General features: G+C 41.1%; 1 protein-coding gene across 3 annotated transcripts; it reads right to left on the reverse strand.

Moving 5' to 3' along the window:
• Positions 1-2387: 2387 nt before the first annotated feature.
• Positions 2388-14226, reverse strand: ZFAND5 (zinc finger AN1-type containing 5). Of its 3 annotated transcripts, none has more exons than XM_064579882.1 (6): positions 13680-14226; positions 8615-8774; positions 8073-8184; positions 7353-7456; positions 4748-4873; positions 2388-4036 (listed from the first exon to the last, which is right to left on the reverse strand). In XM_064579882.1, the coding sequence occupies exons 2-6, from the start codon at positions 8763-8765 to the stop codon at positions 3888-3890; spliced, it is 642 nt and encodes a 213-aa protein (XP_064435952.1). In that variant the 5' UTR covers positions 8766-8774; positions 13680-14226; the 3' UTR covers positions 2388-3887. The 3 variants fall into 3 exon arrangements, with proteins under 3 accessions (XP_064435952.1, XP_064435953.1, XP_064435951.1); XM_064579883.1 differs by lacking the exon at positions 13680-14226 and adding an exon at positions 12431-12760; XM_064579881.1 differs by lacking the exon at positions 13680-14226 and adding an exon at positions 11283-12420.
• Positions 14227-23229: the final 9003 nt, after the last annotated feature.

Raw genomic sequence — 23229 nt, forward strand, 5'->3', positions numbered from 1 at the left:
AGAACATTAAAACTAATAATAGCTCAAGAAAATGAGAAGACAAGTCACAGACTGGGAGAAAATGTTTGCAAAAGACACGTACGATAAAGTACTATTGTCCGAAATAGAGATCTCTTTAAAACAGTAAAGCCCGATTAAAAATTGGCCAAAGACCTCAAAGATATACAGATGGCAAGTAAGCACACAGAAAGATGCTCCACATCATATGTCATCAGAGAAATACAAATTGAGATACTACTGCACACCTGTTAGAATGGCCAAAATTCAGAACGCTGACCAACACCACATGTTGGTGAAGACGTGGAGCAACAGGATGGTTCATACATTGCTGGTAGGAATGCAAAATGGTACAGCCACTTTGGAGGTTTGGTGGGTTCTTACAAAATTAAACATATTCTTACCACACGACCCAGCAATCGCACCTGGTATTTACCCGTAAGAGTTGAAAATTTATGCTCACACAGAACTTGCACAATGATTTAAAGATTTATTCATAATTGCCAAAACTGAGAAGCAACCAAGATATCCTTCAGTAGGTGAATGGATAAACTGTGGCACTTCCAGGCAATAGATTATTTATTCAGCACTAAAAAGAAATGAGCTATCAAACCATGAAAGGCATGGAGGGAACTTCTGCATGTATTCCTAAGAAGTGAAAGAAGCCAATTTGAAAGGTTACATACTACATGATTCCAACTACATAGGACATTCTGGAAACGGCAAAATTAGAGTAAAGATCAGTAGTTGCCGGGGGTTAGGGTGAGGCTGAGGAATAGGCAGATTTTTAGGGCAGTGAAAATACTCCATATACTATAGTGATGGATACAGACCACCATACATTTGTCCAAGCCCATAAAGTGTACACCGAGGGTGAACTGTAAACTATGGACCAAGTGGTAATCACGTGTCAATGTAGGTTCAACAGTTTTAACAAATACACCGCTCTGGTAGCAGATGCTAACAGAGGAGGCTGTGCACAGGCTGGGGGCAGGGGAGACGGTATATGGGGAATCTCTGTACTTTCAATTTTGCTGTGAATCTAAAAGCTGCTCTAAAAAGACAGCCTTTAAAGTTTAATAGGGCATTCTTACTATGTGCCAGCCACTGTTATCATCCTTATTCACAGGTCCTGATTCCAGGGTCCATTATCTTCTTAACCATTATACTACTCAAAAAGTTCTTTCCTTCACAAATTCATGCTGTGGAAGTCCACCACAGATCAAACCGGAAGCTCTAGTTTTACAGATAAGGCCCACTGAATAGATTGCATAAAAGGACTAGCCCAAGGTCATAGTTCTTATCATGGTCTGTCCCAGCAAAACATTTTTGGAGTGGGAGTGCGCAGACGTTGAGTCCATGTAAAGAAAAACATGTATATTCTTCAAATGTTTTAAGATCTCAGTGTACATCCCCAAGTCCACTTAGTCCCCAGAGAACATTCAGGTCTGAATCAAGTCTAGCTAACATTGAGTCTTCCTAGCTGCCTTATACTTTCTCCCTAATCAGCTGATGCTCCTGACAAATTAAATCCTCAAGTCCAAATCTGTTCTAAATACTGCTTAAAAAATTATGGAAACATTACCATCTCATGCTGCACAAAGTTACAGACCAATGAAGGGCCCATCATCTTGCTAAGTCTTCTTTATCCCCCAGATACCACCTTGATTCAACTGTAAGATTTAAAATTCATCAAGCAAATGTTGACAGGGCGAAGCACTGCGGGGAAATAAATGTTAGTTTCAACTTTAAAAAAAATTATTGGCCTTAATACTGTAATTTTCACCTCAATTATGGTTCTTCAGTATCTTCGTATTTCTGGAGATTATCTCATGGATTTCCCCCGCTTGAAGCAAAAGTACCAGCACCCAAAGAACTGTGACAGATGATAGTGAACCAGGGTATTTCCATTTCAAACTCCATCACTGAAAAGTCATGGTTCTGCTTTTGGCTTCAGCTACCCCATGGGCCCATCTCTACATTAAAACCAAACCCAAAACAGAAATAAAACTATGCCTGTTTTTGTACACAAATTGTCATGTCTGAAGTGTCACCTATAAAGCAAAAGAATGGAAAAGGGAGATAGGCCATGGTTATTAAAATTCCATTCCTTTCTCCTCCTAAGTTCTAAGATGGTTGTGATCCTAAAAAGTGCCTATTCATTTCTTCAAAAATAAACTGCCCACTGTGTACCATACTTGATGTTTCACAAAATTCAACATACGGTTCTCACTTGAACACATCATGTTCAGGAAAGGCAAATCAAAAAAATCACAATATAGCCATGCAAAGGCTACATACGCAACTACAAAGTTGAAACATTTCCTAACTATTCCCCTTTATGACTTCTAACTACGGCTTAAAAACCCAATGGACAAGTGGAAGCTTCCCTCTGTACATGGCTTTTATTATTTACATAATACAATATAGCATCAATGCTGAATAGCATGATTATGTGCAATACATAAATATGAACTATCTGTACACATCTGCAGATCTAACTCAGAACTAAGGTACATAAAATTGAAAGCAAAACCGAATGCTGTAATTAAAGTAAAAACTAGGACCGAACACTGCAATAAATCAGAAGTAGTGCCTCGTGTACATACTTAACTATTTACAGATGAAAACAGGCATTACCACAATACTAATCTAACTATACTCATTTATATATAAAAAACACAAGTTTCATACATCACAAAAACCTTCCATTATAACACAGAAGTGATATTACCAGACAAGCATCAGTGAAGTATACTGCCTCTTCTAGTTGTTATTGTACAATGCTGTAGATAATGCAGCCCATGCAATACACCCAAGAACACTAGAGTCCTACACCCAAGTACAATTAATATTGATAAAGCAGCCCTCTGCACGTGGTGCTGGATACCACTAAGAAGTCTACTGCAGCCGTGTTGGTTAGGGTTCTCCATGCAGAAGGGTACAGTTACATTAGGAACTGAAGTCTTTAAAAAAGCTTTAAACATTCTTTCTTGAACCAAAACATTCAACAAAAGATGCACATGAAAAATGAACTTTTCAGATACCTTTGCAACTTAAAATTCAGATGCATGTTATTCAACAGAGCTGCTGTATGTAAAAACCGAATGTAGTTTTAATTTCTTCTTGTAAACAAATTAAGCCTAGTGCAGTTCTGTGCTACACAACATTTTTAGCAGTGAGAGTAATGCAGACATCTTCTGGTGCTGGCCAGCACAATACGCTTCAAAGATCGCTCAAAGACCCTGTGGGCCTGACGGCTTTACTCATGATAACCAGTTGCGATGTTTACCTTTCACAGAATGTCTTATTTGACAGCTTTGAGAAGACAAATTAACCAGGCTTACATATGGCACCAAATACTGGTTTCACGGAAAGGTCTGATCCTCTTTATAGCTCTCCTCCTACTTCCAAAGAACATGTTGTGGAAATTAACAGGGTGAAGTTTAACTATGGTAGAAGTAGACTGCCAGTCCTTTTCTGGTGTACCATTTTTTTAAAAAATACAGGCACATAACACTAGCCAAAGATTATACCTTGATTACATTCCCAAAAGGCAGATATGCTGCAAACATGCAGAGATTTCATGTATTATGTTTGGCACGTGGGAACTAAATTCTGTCCCTATCGTCTGTGTATCTTCAATTTGCTGTGTCGATTTTCATCCAATTTTATTCAGGGGAGGGCATATACATTTTGTAGGGCTGTATCTATCCATTTCTGCCTGTAACAAACACCCAAACATCCTAAAATTTCAATTATAAGACAGACAAGTGTAAAGTAAAACTCTGGAGAACATCAAAGGAAAATGGCCATGCATCTGCTCTTTAATGTTTTCCTACGATATATTAAAATAAAAACAAAGTTTCAGTCTCTTCACAAGTAGTAATTTATATTCTCTGGATTTTTTCAGCCACAACAACTGGATTCTCTTTTCTGATTTTTGCTGCAGCTTCTGCTTTGTAATCATATGGACAGTTGTGCTTGTCAGAGTAACGGTGAAGTCCACAAAACAAATTTCCACATCGGCAGTCAAACCCTGTACACATAAGGAAGTAGAGTCACTTGGGAATTTGTAGTAATTAAAAGGAAAGGAAAAAAAAGCCTGTCACTATAGAAAAGGAACCAGATTTTCACGGTTCTCTACAACATGAAACAGTCTGCCACTTTAAATTGTGAAAGAGCTTTCAGTCTCTTTTGACATAGTGAGAAATTCAAGTAACTATCCTTCCATAAACTCCTGTAGATATCAGAGTAGAAATTACACAGGCTCTGGAGCCAGACTGACCTGGATGCAAACCTTCCTCCGACCACATATAAACTGGGTAATATTTCCTTAAGTGAAAACTAGGGAAAAGAACCACAGGGTTCTGAGATTTAAAGGGAACAGTTAAAAAGTATTTTAGCATTTTCTGCCTGGCTCAAAGATGGTGCTTACCATTTAGTTCAGCTACCTTCCCCCAGGAGAACAAAGCAAAGACTCAACAGGGATGAATTTTTATCAATTCAATAAAGCAAAGTAATTCAGAAGGCCTGAAGCTAATAGAGGGTTTTAGAGGATTAGAGACACAAATGGAAATCAAACCCAACTTCTCCCCATTATCCTGCCCTCTTTCTAGTCCACTCTGGAAACTTTCTGTTCCTGAAGGTCAGGCATTTTCTATAGGTGTTAAGACTGACCAGTCTCTTAGGGAGCTCCCTATTAAATCCTAGCAATAAAATATGCATTGTCTTGTATGTTCTGTAATACCTGTAAGGCCAACTTTCTTTCTGCACATAAAACATCTGTTCTTCTTTGGTTTGGGCAACTCAGGAGCTTTTTCTTCACTTTGAGAAGTACTGGGCTGAGAAACTGATGGACTGGGCTGAGTGACAACTGAAAAACAAAGGTGAAAATGAGATATTTGTCAAGAGTTCACGGGCTGATAATTATTTAAATAAAAAAAAGAAAACATTTAAGAGAGACAGTAAGATTTTTAGTGAAAACATTTATGAAGCCTTTTTTAAAAACATGTGCTCTATGTAGAATTTTCTACTTTAATACCAGAACTTCTTTCAAATCTTGAGGATTTCTTGCCAATCAACATATACTCGCTCCTTTAAATGCTGTAAAATGATTACTCCACTCAAATTCCTTTAAACTCACTCTTAACAGCTAGTACTAGGGATCAAAATCTCAAGTTTTAAAGACCTGGGAGATGTTGGTCACATGCCCAGTTTTTCCATACTGCACTTGCCTAAATGCAAATTTCCTAATTAGGGCAGTTCACCTTCATTATTATTGAGCAAATAGAAGTTGCCAACCTCTAAGGTACTTGGCTATAAAAAAGTCATTTTGGTTTTATACTGATACAAAAGAAAGACTGTATAGATAAATCCAGCAAATTGCGACAAGTGAAACCTAAATCATTAAGCCCTAATTAACTTCAGATCCCAACATTTTACAATTATCATTTTGCCATTTTAATGAATGCTTTATATGGTCATACGTAGAAGATCTGAAGAGTTCTTAAAAAATTTTTCGAAAAATCAGCAAACACGGTCTTTAGGACTGCTTAAGTACTTGTGAAATTTTGACTATTAAGGAGTCCACAGGCAAAACGAGAATTTTTAACGCACAACTTTTATTTACTTTGCAATACTAAACCAGGTGTGGAACTTAGACAATGAGAAATATGATCTACTTTAAAAAAGTCCGTTTCTCCACCTAAAAGGGCTCTAAATTTTAATTCATAGAAGACATCAATAAAACTTGTCAATATGAAGATAAAATTACAGTTCACCACATTAAAGCCCACATTACCACTATTTAAAACAAAATACCAAATTTAATTCTACGTTTATAAAATTCATCTATACCAGAAGCCTTGACTTTTAATATTAATCCAAACCCAAAGAATAGCAAATTAATGTATGCAATGGGCCAGCACTAATGCTATAAGCATAAGTCCAAACTCTACAGCAAGCGGACAGGTTTCAGGACAGCTCACTCTAAAAATGCTCCCCTAATGTATAACTCATTTGCATTAGTAACATACTCGGTGAGACAAATAGCTTAAGACTAGACTAACGGAATAATATTCTACCTACTACTTATCCTAATAATCTATTATGACAACCTTATTACAGTTTTTCCTGATGGTATGTTGGTAAAGAATCTATGGGAATAGTTGGAGGGGGGCAGGTGACAGCCACTTCTTTGGCTACATCAGAAAACTGAAGAATGATTCCTGGGACATACAGGGAAGAAGGGGAAAATGACTCAGTAAAGGCAAAGAGAACAAACTACAGAGTGCCTACTAAGAGAGCATAATAGCAGAGACTAGCTACAAATATAAACCAAGAGTACTGTTCCAAGGTCAGAGTAATTTTGTGTTAAAAAAAAAACACCAAAAAAAAAAACCCCTCAAACAGAAGAAAAGCCTCACAAACACATTAATTTGGTCAGCTTTTTCAGAAGGATTGAACTCATTTCAAAATATTAAATATGTATTGACCTGAACGTAAGAATTTTTACCTTACCTTTACAGATTAACACTGCTATAATTCACATAAGCTTTGCTATGTGATGTTAGCAAAAGCCAGCCTCCAAAGCAGATTACATATCCACAAATACAATTTCCTCATAATAAAGTTTTATAATGGGTTTAGTCAACACTGTGTACCAGGAAATAATGAACTATGTGCCCTGAAGAGTACGGGGCTACTTGTTCCAGGGTCCAGCACAGGTAATTCAGAACAAGCCAATCTCTGGCAATAGGTTGTGCACAGAAGCAGAGACTCAAAGCCACTCAATGAAAAAAACGCCTTTCCAGAGTGAGTTTTAAAATCCCACAAAACAGGATAGGGATCCTACACTTCTTCAATTTGAAAGTTTTTTTAGTGTTCAACATGTTCTTTGTCCTCAGTATTTTCTACAATATCAAGACTGATACTGCCTTTGATATAAAATTTTCTTCATGGCTTTGAGATTTAATCTATATAATTTCCCATTCATGAATAATACTTTCCCTAGTGATTTAAAGATCTTTAAAATATATTGGTAAACTACTTTTTAAGTTCATTAAATTCTTAACATTTCCAGTCCCCAGATTATCAATTTTGCGGATTTGTGGGGTGGGGCTAAGGAGGGGGCATGGGCAGAAAAGAAAGAAGAGTAAAGAGTGACTATTTTACGCTTAAGGGACTTTAAAGACAGTAGTTCTTGCTTGGCCTGTATTTTACGGCTTTCTCTCCAATTTAATCTTTCAATGAGAAGGAAATAATCCCCCCCCCCCCCCCCCCCCCCCCCCCCCGCCAACACTTTCTCATACTACCAAATCCAGAACAGAACTAGTATTAAACAAAAAGCATACCTGGCTCTGACACCTCTGTTTTCGGGGTAGTTATTTTGTCCTCTCTCGAAATGCTCATTTCTGTCATTTGCTGAGTTACAGGCAAGGCGGCCACAGGCACATTTCTATTTGAGTTCAAGCAAACATTTTTAAAGATGTTAAGGGTACTTCTTTGCAAGGTAAGTTGTCAGTTCAACTTTAAATTATGTATCATTTCCAACACGATCAATGGAGCTAAATACTCTAAAAATTTAAGAGAGTACTGGATGCCCAGCACACATCGTTGAGGATAAAGAAAGCCATGTGATAAATGGCTCATCAATTCCAGGCCACATACTTGGAGAGGTTCCAGTGTTCTATTATGGCCAACTGGGAACTTCTAGCTGTGCCTGTAATTTAAGGGCAAAGGGGCAGCTTTGCCAAAATGCCATGTGTAGCCCTCGAACAGAGTCTGCAGAGCCGTACTCTCCACAATCCCTAAACCTCAATTACAGGAAAATAAAAGCACAGCATTCTCAACACAGCATCATGGAGTGTGTTATAATATACATCTTTATTCAATGACCTATAAGATCATGTATTAAAAGAATCCTGGAATCCCAGATTGTGCAACACAAAGCCAAGGGCATCTGATATATTAACATCCTTAGGAAATACGAACACTCAGAACAGTACGGATAGCACAGATATCTTTATTTCCTCCTTGTATTATTATAAAAAGCCTGAAATGGTCAATCTTACCTTGATTTTTCAGATGTGCTGCCAGCAGCACCTTCACAGTTGTTTAAACTAGTGTCTGCTCTCTGTACAGATGCAGAATCTGAGGTAGGACTGTTGGAACCACTAGCTGTTCCTATTTAAAAAAAGGATTTGTAAGAAAGAGCAAGACTACAAACACTCAGTATCAAGACTATTAAGAAGTAACAAATACTTGCATTTAATTAGGTTAGTGATTTAAGCATTTTCACTGTGCTGCAGAATCCTACAATTAAGTGAGTATCCAAACAAAAGCATATATGAAAAAGTCACATCCAGTGAACCTAAGTATGAAACAAAACCTCAAAAATGAAAATGAAAAAGCTAGAAGATGCTTGTAGATACATAGTCATTCATTCCTGAGGTAGTCGTTTTAAGTACTTGGGCTGATGCTTTAATTTCAAGCTTTTCTCAGGTCTTCTCTCCTTGGGCTCTCAGCAATGATTCTCACAGTCTTAGGACCCAATTCTTGGTTCTATATTTTCTGTCCACCAGTTCTTCAAATGGGTTTTTCCTTGGAAACTTACCCATTGGGCTCATTCTGCCACTATTCTGCTGCCTCTGAAGATGTTCTTTGTAGCAAACGGAACACATTCCATTTGTCCTAGGATTCCCATAAAAGCCACATCCTGTACTACACAGCATGGGCCCTGGGGTTTGGTTAGTCTCCTGAGCCATATTTTTCTGCTATAAACAAAACAAAAACAAAATTTTATTAATTAGCATATTACCAAAGTAAAATCACTAAATTAGTATGATAGCCACCAGCATACCTTTGTTACTTCTAAACACCAAGTGTTTCTAACGAAGGCCCAAATTATGTTAATCATTAACAAGAGCAGCCAAGAAATATGACTGTTTTGTTGCTTTTATAAAACAATGGGCATTAAAGAAACCGTCTTTTAACATGATAAATAATGAACTGTAAGGACTTCACAGTCTTTAGGACAAAAGAAATTCTATCATTAAACATTAAAATGTATTACTTCACCTATCACCATGATCTTTGTTTCAATTTCTGAAGAGGTCACTCTGCCAGATATCAGATTTACATTTAAATCAATCTGGGCAATCGGCATTCTTAAAGTCACTTTCTGCTTTCCTGCACTACAGGCAGACCATATCAAATGGTGTTTTTAGCTAAAAATATATAAAATGGAACTTGCAAATGAAAAAAATCTACAAGGATCACAATTAAGTATCAACTCTTGATAGCTACTGGTGGTTCTTTAAACTGGTCATATATTGGATGTTGCTCTTAAAGCATTCTTAAAATACCTTGAACATACTTGGGCCTCACCAGTAATTCAACAATTCTGCTATGGGGCAGAACAACTGTACTTTAAAAAAACGTTGCACCACCTTTACAGAACACTGAAGAAAAAGCTGGTAGATCATCTAGCCTTTCCTGTTACCTTAGCACCAACAAGCAAAGCTCTTTAAGAATTTAGGGGTCAGGGGCGCCTGGGTGGCTCAGATGGTTAAGCGTCTGCCTTCGGCTCAGGTCATGATCCCAGGGTCCTGGGATCAAGTCTCACATCAGGCTCCCTGCTCAGCGGGGAGCCTGCTTCTCCCTCTGCCTCTTATGAATAAATAAAATCTTAAAAAAAAAAAAAAAAGAATTTAGGGGTCAGCTGCTTATGAAATTCCTTTTAAGTTCTGCATTTGAGGTGTGAAATCTGGGTCTGAATACTTTAAATAAAGTCAGTGCCCAGAAACCTGCAAATGGACAAATTATCAGCTATAGATTTCTCCAACCAAAAGCTCCATCTATTAAAACTTTTCGCAAGTGCTTGTCTTCCTCACATCAGGAAATGAAACCTTTGAAAGCTCTACTTCAATACGGCAAAGTAAAGCAATGTGAACACACCACCTTTGGTAATTAATATTCAATGCTAGGTTACCAGAAAAAACTTCACACAGCAAGCATACCTTGCTTTTCCAGAAGCCTTTTAAAATTAGCACCAATATAGTAACGCTATGCTAAATTTAGTAAATTTTCCTAAGTGAAAATAGACATAATGCAAAATTTAAACTGTGGAAAGTTTCCATATCACTTAAAATATGTAGGTACAAAAGGCGTATTTGAGAGCATTTTATCAAAGGGAGATTGTGTACTAGAACTTGTGGTCACTGTCATTTAAATATGCTTAATGCTTACAGTGGAGATTACTTATGATTTGTTAAGCTATAAACATTTCAAGTAAGTGCAGGAAAGTACTTCAAGCTAGAGCTTATCATCTCCTAGAATTTCATATGGCTTTTCCCAACTACCACACAGAATACATTCTTTAGTAAGTTACTAAAAACAATGTTTTAACAAGTATTTAACACTTTTTACCAAGATTAATAAAACGGGGTTAGAAGACTCATCAATACTGACCGGGCCAGAATCCTGCCAATATTTCCCCAACAGTTAAAGGATAGTAATCTTTCCTTTTGTTAGCAAAAAGAAATATTTCAAGCCAGTCAAGCTTATATGGAGGGTGATGGGAGAACCACAACGTACTTCAAACAATAGTACTAATTTAGCAGACACGGTCTCTTTAAATAGTAAGTGGAATTTAGCTGACTCATTTTGGAGCAGGGTAGTGTAAATATTTCAACATCACTTATGAAGTTTATTAATAAACATTTTCAGCTTGGTTTTCAAAAACTTTTAATATGTGCAAAAATGCTTCAAATAATAAATTATGTATTATTTATGTGCATGCCCCCCGTGCAATGTGTGGGAATCTACCCTATGCAAAAAGGTCACTCCTTGAAGCCAGCTTAAGAATTATGCTAGTCACAGTTTCTATACTAACTTCCAGTGTCATCTGACAGTGGCTCTGTAACAGCAAACTGGCCTAAATTTAAGAGTCAACCCACGTTAACATTAGTGCATCCAATTCTTTTTTTTTTTTTTTTTTAAAGATTTTATTTATTTATTTGACAGAGAAAGACACAGCAAGTGAGGGAACACAAGCAGGGGGAGTGGGAGAGGGAGAAGCAGATTCCCCGCCGAGCAGGGAGCCCGATGCGGGGCTCGATCCCGGGACTCCAGGATCATGACCTGAGCCGAAGGCAGTCGCTTAACCCACTGAGCCACCCAGGCGCCCAGTGCATCCAATTCTTAAATCTTTTCCTTTATATAAGAAAAGGGGGGGGATCTCATCAATGATTTTACCCACTTCGACTTGCCAAGTATCCCACCTTTCCTTCTTCAGAAAACACAACTACTTTCAACTCACTATAAATAGCCGGCAACTGAAACACAAGAGACACCAGGACATTAGTCTTCCACATAGCTTCCCATCTTGTAGATTTTTCCCCCCTAGAAAGCCAGCTTTTAAACGCCATCACATGTGCAAAGCTTGCCTTAATATTTCTCAGAAGCTTAGATCACATGGGCGGGCGCTTCAGCCTGTCACAAGGCTGCAATGTGACAGGCTGAGCTGGATGGAGGCTCTCACATAAAGCCTAGTCAACAGGGGCCTCTGAAATCAGCTTCTATTTATATCTTAGAGCCTGCCAACTCCTACACAACCCCAAGAACTAAGGATGCTGCGTTCATAGATCTAATATAATAAGGAAACAAAACAAAAAGATGCCATTAAGGCTACTGCAATTTTTTTTTTTAATGTAGAGGGCTAGCGAACAATCTCAAATTCAACTAAGATGCATCATTAATCACTCATGAAGCCAAAATGGTCAGGTTGTTTATAAAAACCAAGCACAGCAGAGAGAGCACCGAGGCAGAAAGAATCCTCATGTTTAAATCCTTCTGCTCAGCAGCAATTTGAGGGAGGGGGTAGTTTGCCAGTAGATGCTGTTTCCCTCCTGCTTGGCACCATTTTAGAAAAATACATCATCATTACTATTTAGTACCTTTACAGTTTTGTTGTTAGAAACTTGTGCGTTCCTGGGTCAGCTCTATCAGATACAGAGGAAATGTTTTTATATTTTGTATAGCTGAAATGTGTATTTTTACAGTTTGTGGCTTCTTCTCATAATTTTTAAGATTTTATTTATTTGACAGAGAGAGAGAGAGCACAAGTAGGCAGAGCGGCAGGCAGAGGGAGAGGGAGAAGCAGGCTCCCCGCTGAGCAGGGAGCGGGATGAGGGGCTCGATCCCAGGACCCTAGGATCATGACCCCAGCGGAAGGCAGACACTTAACCGACTGAGCCACCCAGGTGCCCCTAACTCATAGTCTAAAGAAAACTAAAACCTGGACATGTAACAGAAAAACTCTCCAGCCTCAAATACGAATTAAAAAGACAAAACAAAAAAAAGGCTTTTACACTTAAGTTATTTAGTTTTCAGGTGCTCACGTTAGAAGATGTTAAGAATGCCTACTCACCTGGACTTGAGATCTGAGTTCTAGTCACTAATTTACTTCTAACTAAGCCAGTGACCTTGGCCAAGTCCTTACTCTCCAGATCTCCCTTCTCTGTTTGCCAAAAGGAGACTACTCTGATTTTTGAAGGCTCCTTCCCAGGCTTAATACCGGGCCTGAGATAGAAAATAGGGGAGAACTACAATAAATTCTTTCTTGGGGAAACATTAAAAAAAAAACCAAAAACTTGTTAAGATAAAAATTGCAATATTTTCACCCATTAAGTTCTGAAAGCCTACTTTTAAAAAGCTAAGGAATAAAATAAAATTAGTTTTAATTTCTTTTTTTTTTTTTTTAAGTCTGTAAATTACCTGAACGCCAGGTTTAAAACCAGGGGCTCTGTGACCTATACACACTACTTTACCCTAAGGTCCTTAGACCAGATTCTTAGGAGGCGTTCAGTAGAGGTAACACGGGCCTTTCCTCAAAACAGCTCCACGCAGTGCGCGGAAAGCAAGCAAGAATTTCACGTTCACCAGCCTACGTGCATGAAACAAAGGGGAAGGTGCTCCATTTCCCTCATGAAAAGGATCTCGAGCGAAAAACGCAGCGACGCTGGCAAAACTAAAACGCGACGACAGAAGAGCCCCCCCCCTTCCAGCGGATTTCCGAACAAGTCCGGGTCCCGCTGGTGCCCCCCGTTCCTCCCCACCATGCCCCTCTCTACGCCGAGGCCTTGCTCAGGAGAGCCCGGCAGGGCCTTCTCCGAAAACCACTGAGTCATGCAGAACAGCAGCTCCGCAGGCCAGGCCGGCCCGCGCCGACCCCCGACCCTGACCGGCTCCTCCGAGGCGGCGGCGGCGGCGAACTGGGGAGGGAGGGGGGTGCGGCGAGCAGGGGGCCGGGGGTGCGGCCGCCGCCACGGCCCCTTTGTCTCTCCGGGTCCGGCTGCCCACGCCGGGCGCCGCGCGGAAGGCGGCCGGGACGGACGCGAGGAAGGCCCGGAGCCCACACGCCGGGCATTGTTCTCCGGACCGTGCGGGTGCAGGCGAGCCGGGGGCGCGGGGTGCCGGACCTCGGGCCACGACGACAGGATGACGCCTCCGTCTTTGTGCTTCCTGAGCTGGCGAGGGGGCGCCCCTCCCCCGGAGGCCGCCAGCCGCGGCCCGCTCGGGCTCCGCCAGAGGCCCGAGGCGGCCCGGTGCCCCCCCCTCCCATCCCCCCGGCCGGGCACCAGCCGCCGGGCGCCCTCCCCCAGCTCCGCACCACTCACCCTGCGGGGGCAGGAGTGCAGGAGCCGGGCTCGCGCGCGACGCCGGCGCAGTGGGGCCGGGCCCAGGCCTCCGGGAGGGACGAGCCGGGCGCCCTAGAGCGGCCGCCGCGGGCCGGGAGCGGGGCGGAGGCGGAGGTGGCGCTGCCGCCGCCGCGGGGTCCTCCTTTGTTCCTGCAGTAGCACCGAGCGCGGCCGGGACACGCCGGAGCTCGGGAAGTGGGAGGAGGGAAGCGGGGGGGCGGGCAGAGGAGGAGACGGAGGGAGGACCGGAGGCCGCGGCGGCTAACGCTGCCCGCGGCACTCGCCCGTCGTCACCTCACGCCTCCACGGGCGGCGGGCTGGGCCGACTCCGAGGGCGACCAGGACGCGCGCAGGGAGGCCTGGGCGCCGCGAGGGCCCGCCGGTGGTGCTCTCCGTCGCCTCAGCTATGGCCGCGGAAGTTGCGTGGCTCCTGGGAGCAAGCGAGCCCCGGGCCCAGGCGCACACTGGTCCGCGCTCCGTCCGACTGACGCGCTCTCTCCGCCCGGCACTCGGGCAGTGAGGGAAAGGGGGGGGCGGGGTCCGTGCGTCAGCGAAAACCCCGACGGCGGCGACGGGGAGCGCGGTGACGTCGCGAGCCCGGCGCCCCGCCTCCCGGGCCCAGTTCCCGGGTCCGGGAGGCGGGGTCGAGCCCGGCCGCGCTGCCGTCGCCCGGAGCCGAGTCCCTGGCCCGGTTGTCGGTCCCAGGGTGGAGCTGGAAGGAGCGAGTCCCGTGGAGAATGCGTTTCTATTTTTAACCCGATTGTCCGCCCTCAGCCTTCCTCCTTCCGATTTTCTCGCTCAAGCCCGCTTCTCGCCATCTGAGTTCTCACGCTTTGTCTCGAGCCCTTGGCAGACATTTCCCTTTCCTCCTTACTCCCCTACCCGCCGCCCTCTACCCCCCCCCCGAAGTTAGTGAGAGGGATTCGCCTCGAGAGAAGGAAAATAACTCTTCTCGCCTGCTTAAGAAGCCTCCCGTGCCCCCGAACCCCCTTTCGGTTCTAAGGTCCAGCCAGAGCATCGCCCGGACGCCGCCGAGAAGCAGCGGGGCAGGCGGCGCTCGCTCGCTCGCTCGCCAAGGTCACGGGTGGTTGTGCAGAGTCAGGAAACGCCCGGGCCGACTGGCTGCCAGTCCCGGCCCCGGCGTCGCTGTTCGGAACAAACTGTTTTGGCCAGCCTGTAAAATCCCTGGAAATCGACTATTCCAGCAAAGCGTCCTGACCTAGGAGAGCACCAAATGTTCTGCTCAAAACATGGAGTTGACGGACAAACAAGCTAGACGTGAGGCAAAGACCAGCAAGAGGAGGAGTTGCAGGAGGAAGTTCTACAGAAGGGAGGTATTAGGCAATCGAGAAGCGAGGCACAGGGCCTGACCAGTTAGCAACCGGCGGCGAGTGAACTCGAAACACTGAGAGCCTTTCCAAAGCACCACCAGCCAAAAAATACCCTGCTTACAGCTGACCTCTCCAGGTGACTTCAGTTCAAAAGAACAAAATACTGAGAAAGTACTTCTGAAATTTTGTGCAACAGTGGCCTACTGAATAAACAGAAATGATGTTTAGGGCTTACATGAGCCACCGTTGGAATGGAGTGAGAGGTCCCTTCAGTGTTTCCCAAACTTCCTGATCAGAGAAATCACCTGGGGTGATGATTGAAAAGATTCCCAGATGCTGTTGGTTGGTCTGGGGTGGAGCTCGGGAATCTGTATTTTTAAGCAGTCCTCCAGGTGATCCTTCTTTGTGGTTTTGTATAGTTCGGGAGAATGCTATCCTGGTGCCCTGTGCCAAAATTTCCAAATCAAACACTTTTGTGCCACAGTAAGCAGAATACCTAAAACATAACTGAACGTTCCCTTTACGATTTAGGGCTATTGCTGTGGTCGATAGACATGGAGTAGTTTCAGTCACGGTTCCCCCGACCACTGGACTTCAGTTCCTTGAATGAGTAAATGAATTAGTAAAAACACAGCAGCTACCACTTACAGACTGTTTTCAGTGCTGAGTTTTCTCCATTTAGGGTCTCATTTAATCCTCACAGCAAGTCACTGAGATAGATTCTATTACATCCATTTTTACAGATAGTGATTGAAAGGAGTAAGTGAACTTCTTGAGGAGCTGAGGGACAGGGAAGCCAAAGAGAGGTGATTTTTACTGAGAACAAAAATAACTTTGGGATTCCTCCCCCCTACCTCCCGAATTTTAGTTATTAAAAAATGAAACAAGGTAATTCCTGAAGAAGCATATTTGGGAAAAACAATAAACCACGAACCAAAGAGTAATAAGGCAAGCTGGTTAATTAATAATGTATTGCATAATATATGTTATGTAGCCCCTTCTGCTAATTCATCCTCTCCACCAATCGTTTATAATTTTCTCTATGAGACTATTTCAACCAAGAATGTGGGTGGTATTGAACCTAATTTTAGCAAGATTCCCTTCCAGCAACCACCCTAGTTGCTCTCGAAGAATGCTCTACAGACCAGCGGCATCAGCAACACTGTGGCAGCTGTGAGAAATACAAATTCTCAGGCCCCTACACCAGACCTATGGAATCACAAACTCTGTGGGTTTGTCTCGCGATCTGTGTTTTAAGTCCTCCGTGTGATTCTGATGCACACTCAAGTTTGAGAACCACTTACCCTTACTGTACTATCAGGTGACCTGTCTTTCAGATGCTCATACCGTGTGAAGGGAAAGGGTTGGAAAAAACCTGTTTTTTCTCATAATATTGGTGTAACAGTTTAGGGGATACACTTCTAAGGAAATTGTTGTTCTTCTAAATTTTCAGGTGGACTTTTTTTTTTTTTTTAAGATTTTATTTATTTATTTGAGAGAGAGAGAATGAGAGAGAGCACATGAGAGGGGGGAGGGTCAGAGGGAGAAGCAGACTCCCCGCCGAGCAGGGAGCCCGATGCGGGACTCGATCCAGGGACTCCAGGATCATGACCTGAGCCGAAGGCAGTCGCTTAACCGACTGAGCCACCCAGGCGCCCTAAAGATTTTATTTATTTATTTGAGAGAATGAGAGAGAGAGAGAGCTTGAGAGGGGGGAGGGTCAGAGGGAGAAGCAGACTCCCCGCTGAGCAGGGAGCCCGATGTGGGACTCGATCCAGGGACTCCAGGATCATGACCTGAGCTGAAGGCAGTCGCTTAACCAACTGAGCCACCCAGGCGCCCTTCAGGTGGACTTCTAAAGACAAACTATAAAACTCAAAATATTTAATAGAATGCTCTTAATATAAGTACACAAAAGGGCTGTCACTCTGTGGTCATCAGAGAAGGCTGAAACCAGCCTCTGGAAACAAGCTATCGGGGAAAATATCAATTTAACCCAAGCTATTGGGGAAAACAAGCTATCAAAATGTGGTGTAATCAACTAATTGTTCAAAAATACCTTTTGTAGAATTTCATTACATAGGACATACCAAGTGACTGATACTGATCCATTCCTAAGGACTCTTTGAAAATTATTTATTTACTTATTTATTTCTGTAAAAGTGTTTTGCACACTTACTACATTTTAGGCACCCACTGACTGGGTGCTGAAATATACACTGGTAGGAAAAATTGATCTTACCCTTGTTTTCATGGGCCTTACTGTCATGTTGGGGAGAAAGATATTAACAATATTATCATATAAATACATAATTATGAACTGGTAAATATTTGGAAAGAAAGATATAGAGTACGATGGGAGCATATAACCAATGACAATGGATACTGAAAACTCGCCTGGTCTGAATTTCGTCACAGCTCACCCCCATCGCCAGTGGAGCCAGGCTTATTTCCTTAAAGTAGTTAACCATAGCAAACTGGTATGTCCTATGAGAAAGTTGGAACACTTTGTATTCTGCTTAAGAATTCAGGTAAAGTCATTGCAGTTTCGCTTAGATTTTTCTTTGTAATCTAGGCATGGACCAAAAGAGGGGATTGATGATGATTGGAGAAGAGCAAATGTAATTAAATTTCTTAAAAAGTAGAAAATGACATCCCGTAAAAACAGCAATAAAAGTTATTAGTCCTAAAATATAAAAGACTTGGATATTTTAGCTTGACATATAACTTCCCATTATGGAGACAGGAATTGCTTCTATGGCATTATTGTAATACCCTGTCATGGGTTACTTCATTTTCTCTCGGTGCTTGAGTAGAGCTTGGTGAAGCACAAAGTCTTTGCTAGGGTTTTAAAAATTGGTGCGTATCATTTGATGTTCACATAGTGACCTTCCTCCCTTTCTTTCCTCAGGCCCTTCCAAAATCTCAAAGATTAAAGTAAAGAGACTCAATTTTATTTTTATTATTTTCAAAATGATTGGCTGAAAGGATTACAATATTGTATTTAGAGCAAATCAACTAATTAAAAAATTTGGAGTATGACACAGATTATTTAATTATGATTTTTTCCTCTTTAATCATTGATAATTAAATCATAATTAAAATATCAGTGAATCCAATAATAGATGGGTTTTCAACCCAGCTCAACAAATGGTTGGCTAATTTTTTCCCTTAAGGAATGGATAAAGCAAGTAGCAATTTAATTATTGTAAAGAACTTTTGGTAATTTTAAAACCATACTCATTTTTAATGAAAACAACTTGATCAAAGAATCTTCAAATAAATAGTCATGGATATCTTACCTGATGAGAAAAGACTTTCAAACACAATCCAGATACTGTCAGCATAGCTGTTTTTTAAAGACCATTTAAATTAACAAAAGCCTTTATTTGTATAAATCAAGAACTGAAGGTGAAGGAAATTGATGAATTAATACATATATGTATTTTGCTGTAGATATCACCTGTTAAGATACACACAAGGTACTTTGGTCTCAAGATTTCAAGAAATCTTTGTGAGTGAACAAACTAGGGATGGATGTTAACTATGAATCTCAGTAATCACCTCTGGGATTGACTTTGAAACAACACTGTGAAGCAGATCATAACTTGAGCTCATGGGTGGTAGATGGGCCAGAAAGTCAGGAACCAGGTGGGTAATTTGGCGAGAGCCCAGCAACTGGGATGTATAAAGCTCTGGCAATGGGCAGTTGGCACTAAGGTCCTAGATATCCCGCAACAGAAGAAGATCACAGAAAGCAGGTGGATACCATTGGGGAGGTCAGGATTCAGGCAGAAGATGGACCCGAGAAGTGGGTAGGGTGGGCCCTTGTCCTGGAGGAATGCAAGTTCTAGGCAGAGAGCCAAGGCAAGTATCTTATGTTTGTGTTATGTTTTTCCATTTACAGTGTATGTTCGAGTGCATTAATTCGATAAATTCTCACAACAGTCCATCGATCTAGGTATTCCCATCTTTCCTTTTGCAAAGGAGTTCACTGAGGCTCAGGGCAAAGTCATGTGTCCTGTCCAATGTCATGTACCTAGTAACAGTCAGAGCTGGGAAATTTAATCCTAGCCTCTGTCTTCTGGTTCAGTGTTCTGTGGCCTCTCTAGGAGCATTTCCCCTTTTAATTTATGTCATAATTATATTTCCCCTTATAATGTGAACCACCCTTTTACATCTTGTACATCACTCATCTCAGAATTATGACCTTAATAGAAACTCTGATTAGATAGTGTCTTCCTACCTAACAGGCAACTCCTTCCAAATCCGTTTGGTTCCGTCTTCTCTAACCAACTTCTAAATGTGGCATTTCTTAAGTCTACTTCTGGAGCACTCTTTGTTTCTCTATTGAACATAGTCTCAGAGTGGTTTCACTCACTTCCACAGATTTAAATGATATCTGTACTCATTCCTTGGCTTACAAATGCTTGATTTATGAATTTTTTATTTACAAAGATATTTATATCTGTTTTAAAATTTTATATATAAACACTTCTCAATTTGACCCAGGACATTTCTTTTTCCAAACTAAAGGTATGCTATGTCATTGGAAGAGAAATTCATAATTAGCCACTACTATTGTTGAATCGTGAATAAATGGGAGGACCTAGGCATAGGGATGGGGGTATATTTATTCCTTGTGGATCTTGTCTCCAAAGTGTCCAAGATAAAGTTAAAACCTTGGAATCCCAGAGCAGGTGCTTTGGTTATTGGTATATGTCTGATTTAGGTCCTTTCTGTATTGTAATTTACAACATAGTGACCAGCTTTAAATGTGAAACGTACAAATATGTAGAGAAAAATTTTTTGTTTTATGGTAAAATTAAAAGTGATGAAACAAATTGAAGCAGGATCAAGAAATAAAAAAACATTACTTTTGTCCATTAACTGATTGAATAATATAAAATTGGAAAAGAATCTGAAATTGTTAATTCTTAATAGCACACTATCACTGAAATGTGTCTAAGGCTACACCCAAACTGAGGATTTCCTGAACCTTTTGATGCTGGATAAAATGCTGCTTTGAGCTTCCTAATTATATAGCAGAAGGTGATGTCTTTGAACACCTCAAGAAGGCAATTGAAGAGGGAGCCCAGGGGACAAAAGAATAGGAATAGAGTTCAATGGACATCCCAGAAGGTTTCAGAGATTTGAGAAGAGTTTAGTCTTAGAGTAAGTTCTAGACTGCAACTGTGGACCACGAGTTGGTTAGCAATGACACAGAGGAACTTCAGAAGAAATTCAGCACCCATCATTATTGTTGTCTTTGAAGGAGGTTGAGCTCTTGGGGAAACAATTCCCCTAAAATCCAATGCTCTCTTGTACCTTTCATTGGATGTAGAAGGATGCTCTAGATCAGTCTCCTTCAGCTTTCTGAAGATCGAAGAATAGATTGCTTTGTCAGCAGCTGCCTGCAGAGAACTAAAGATCACCTGCTGCAATGGTTCTGGTGGGAAGAGGTGCTGATACTCGAGGGGCACTCGTGGCTTCTCCTCTCGTCCAGTTCCTTCCTTTCAAAAAGACGTTTCTGGGGGCCCCTGGGTGGCACAGTCGGGTAGGTGTCCAGCTCTTGTTTTGGCTCAGGTCATGATCTCAGGGTGCCTGGATCAGGCTCTTTGCTCAGCATGGAGTCTGCTTGAGATTCTCTCTCCCTCTCCCTCTGCCCCTCCCCGCCAGATAAATAAATCAATCTTAAAAAAATAAAAAGACTTCTCTTTTTATTTTTTCCCTGATTCATTCTTTTCTAGCTAAGAGGTTAAAAAGCATGCCTCATTTTTAGCAGCCTTCAGAAGGAGAAGATGAAATGAATTCCTACAGTAGGGGTTAGATTCAACCAGATGACTTCTACAGCCCCTGGCAATGATAAGACCCCATGATTTCTCTTGAGTGCATATTTGAATGAATAGATTTCTGTTCATTAAATGTTTTAAAAAGTTCTATTCTTTTGTAATCACTTGACCTTACAATTAAAGTAGAATTTTTAAAGTGAGTAAAAAGCCAGAAATTCAAAATAAATTAATTAAAAAAAATGAAAACCAATACAGCAATGTAACTGCATAAGGATTAAAGGAACTATATAAGTTGCAGGCAAATCATATTTAATATTTATTTTGTACTTAATTTGTGTTTTTCTATAACTTATATTTAATCCTTGTGATAATCCTTTGAGGTAGTGATGATTATGTTCTTGGACAGAGACAGAGTGGGGAACAAGGAAGTAAGTAATATATCTAAAATCACATGTTATATTGAAGAGTGAAATCAAGTCTGCTCAGTCTGATTCTAAAACTTGAGTTCTTTCCAGTGCAGCAAGTGCCTTTCCTAAACTAGTCATAGTTACTTGGAATGAAACCTAGAGGGTCTTTTTGAGCTCTCCACCCAGCATATTCTAGACAGCATTTTCAGCATTCAGGTTCTGTGCTCATACCAATAATAGAAAAGTCTATATCTGTGCTCACAAGGTAGCCCATTCCAACCTCCCTAGAATCGTGATACAGGATTTAATCCAGATTATTACCATTATCTAGTTTGCAAAGACCTCAAAAAAATGTAAATTCAGTGTTCTATTGAAACATATTCCCTGATTATTAAGATGACATGGTTAAAGACCAAGTGGTTAAAAACAGCTAACAACTTTTATTTTTAAAGAACTTACTGACAAATCATGTTCAACAGTGTGACTATTTCTTTCATTTGTACTCGGGTGCAGCCCTGTTGACTCTTTATTATAGTCAACTCTCATTATCAGTTAGTGAATTATATGCCATACACCTCATCTACAGTAACCTGGATATTGTGCTGCGTATAGCAAATTTGTTTTAGAAGGATGTTGGGATGAGGGAGAAGGAGGAGGGACAAAACAATAACAAAAGAATTTTGGGGTGGAGTTCTTTCCTACAGCTGTTTTATTATGCTATTTAAAAAATTTGTAAGTATTAATCATATGGATATATTCTTTTTGTATAAAGTTTAAGCAACATATGATTTTAATCTAAAAGTGAGTCTCCTATTTAAGCCTCCCAAACCATTCTCCGCTTTCCAGAGATAATCCTTAGGTACTTATGCATCTACCCCTAAAAACCTTGTTTTTATGCATTCATGTACTTATACATATATAGAGATGTATCTGTGATTTGTTTACATATGCGGAATTATGCGACATGTATATATATATATATAGCTCGGCAACAGTATGCCTTGGGGATCTTTTCATGTCAGTGCATAAGAATCTACCTTATTCATTTTAACAAATTCATTTAACAAATTGCTGTGTGTATGTTAATCATTATCCTACTGGTGGATATTCAGGTTGTTTGCATTTCTTAACTATGATAAACAATGTCGACAAGAGCAGTAACTTATTCTGAAAATGCAGTGTATTAATACTAATTATTTGCATTTTGAAAACTTTTTTTTAAAGATTTTATTTATTTATTTGACAGAGAGAGACACAGCGAGAGAGGGAACACAAGCAGCGGGAGTGGGAGAGGGAGAAGCAGGCTTCCCGCGGAGCAGGGAGCCCGTTGCGGGGCTCGAACCCAGGATCCCAGGGTACTGGGATCTGAGATCATGACCTGAGCCGAAGGCAGACGCTTAACGACTGAGCCACCCAGGTGCCCCCTTGAAAACGTTTTTTATATGAACTATATATATATATGACTATGCTCAAATGTCAGTCCTTGTGGGTAGAATTAATTTTTAAGAAAGTAGATAAATCTTATTGATTAACTGATGACCATGTGTCCTTTCTCTTTTTCTCCTTCCTTCCCTCCCTCCCTTCCTTCCTCTTTCTTTCTTTCTAACTTTGGGAAAGATATATGTAAGATGTTCAAGATTCACTAAGAGAGCAACTATGATTTGAAGTTCTGCATCATTTTCCGTCATCCATTAGCTAACGATCATAATGATAATAGGTAGCATTTGTTAGGCACTGATTAAGTACCAGGTTTTGTTGTAGGCACTTTACACACATTAATATTAACCTAATTGGTTCTCATAGAATAATTAAGAAGTAGGCACAATTATTATGCCCGTTTTGCCAATGTTGGACGCTATCAGAGGTTATCCTGGTACCAGACAAATGAGAGGATGTCCACATGGTCACCTCCGAGGCCTGGACAGGGAGGCCTTACCCCTGGGGGTAAAAGGCAATGGTGCAGCTTCCCTGTAGGCCCAGTGACCACAGCTCCCAATCA

This window comes from Mirounga angustirostris, unplaced genomic scaffold, assembly GCF_029215605.1.
Source record: "Mirounga angustirostris isolate CCGP_5_RB_7025 unplaced genomic scaffold, mMirAng1.0.hap1 SCAF_15, whole genome shotgun sequence".
In the NCBI taxonomy this organism is placed as follows: domain Eukaryota; kingdom Metazoa; phylum Chordata; class Mammalia; order Carnivora; family Phocidae; genus Mirounga; species Mirounga angustirostris.

What these genes read in the sequence shown, in the direction of transcription:
- ZFAND5 (XM_064579881.1), bottom strand. Translation starts at nt 11,429, where the DNA reads ATGGCGTTTAAAAGCTGGCTTTCTAGGGGGGAAAAATCTACAAGATGG. An exon ending in AGCACATCTGAAAAATCAAG is followed by an intron (nt 7,457 to 8,072) that starts GTAAGATTGACC and finishes GAACTCAAATAG; the next exon opens with AAATGTGCCTGTGGCCGCCT. An exon ending in AAAGAAAGTTGGCCTTACAG is followed by an intron (nt 4,037 to 4,747) that starts GTATTACAGAAC and finishes TTATGTGTACAG; the next exon opens with GGTTTGACTGCCGATGTGGA.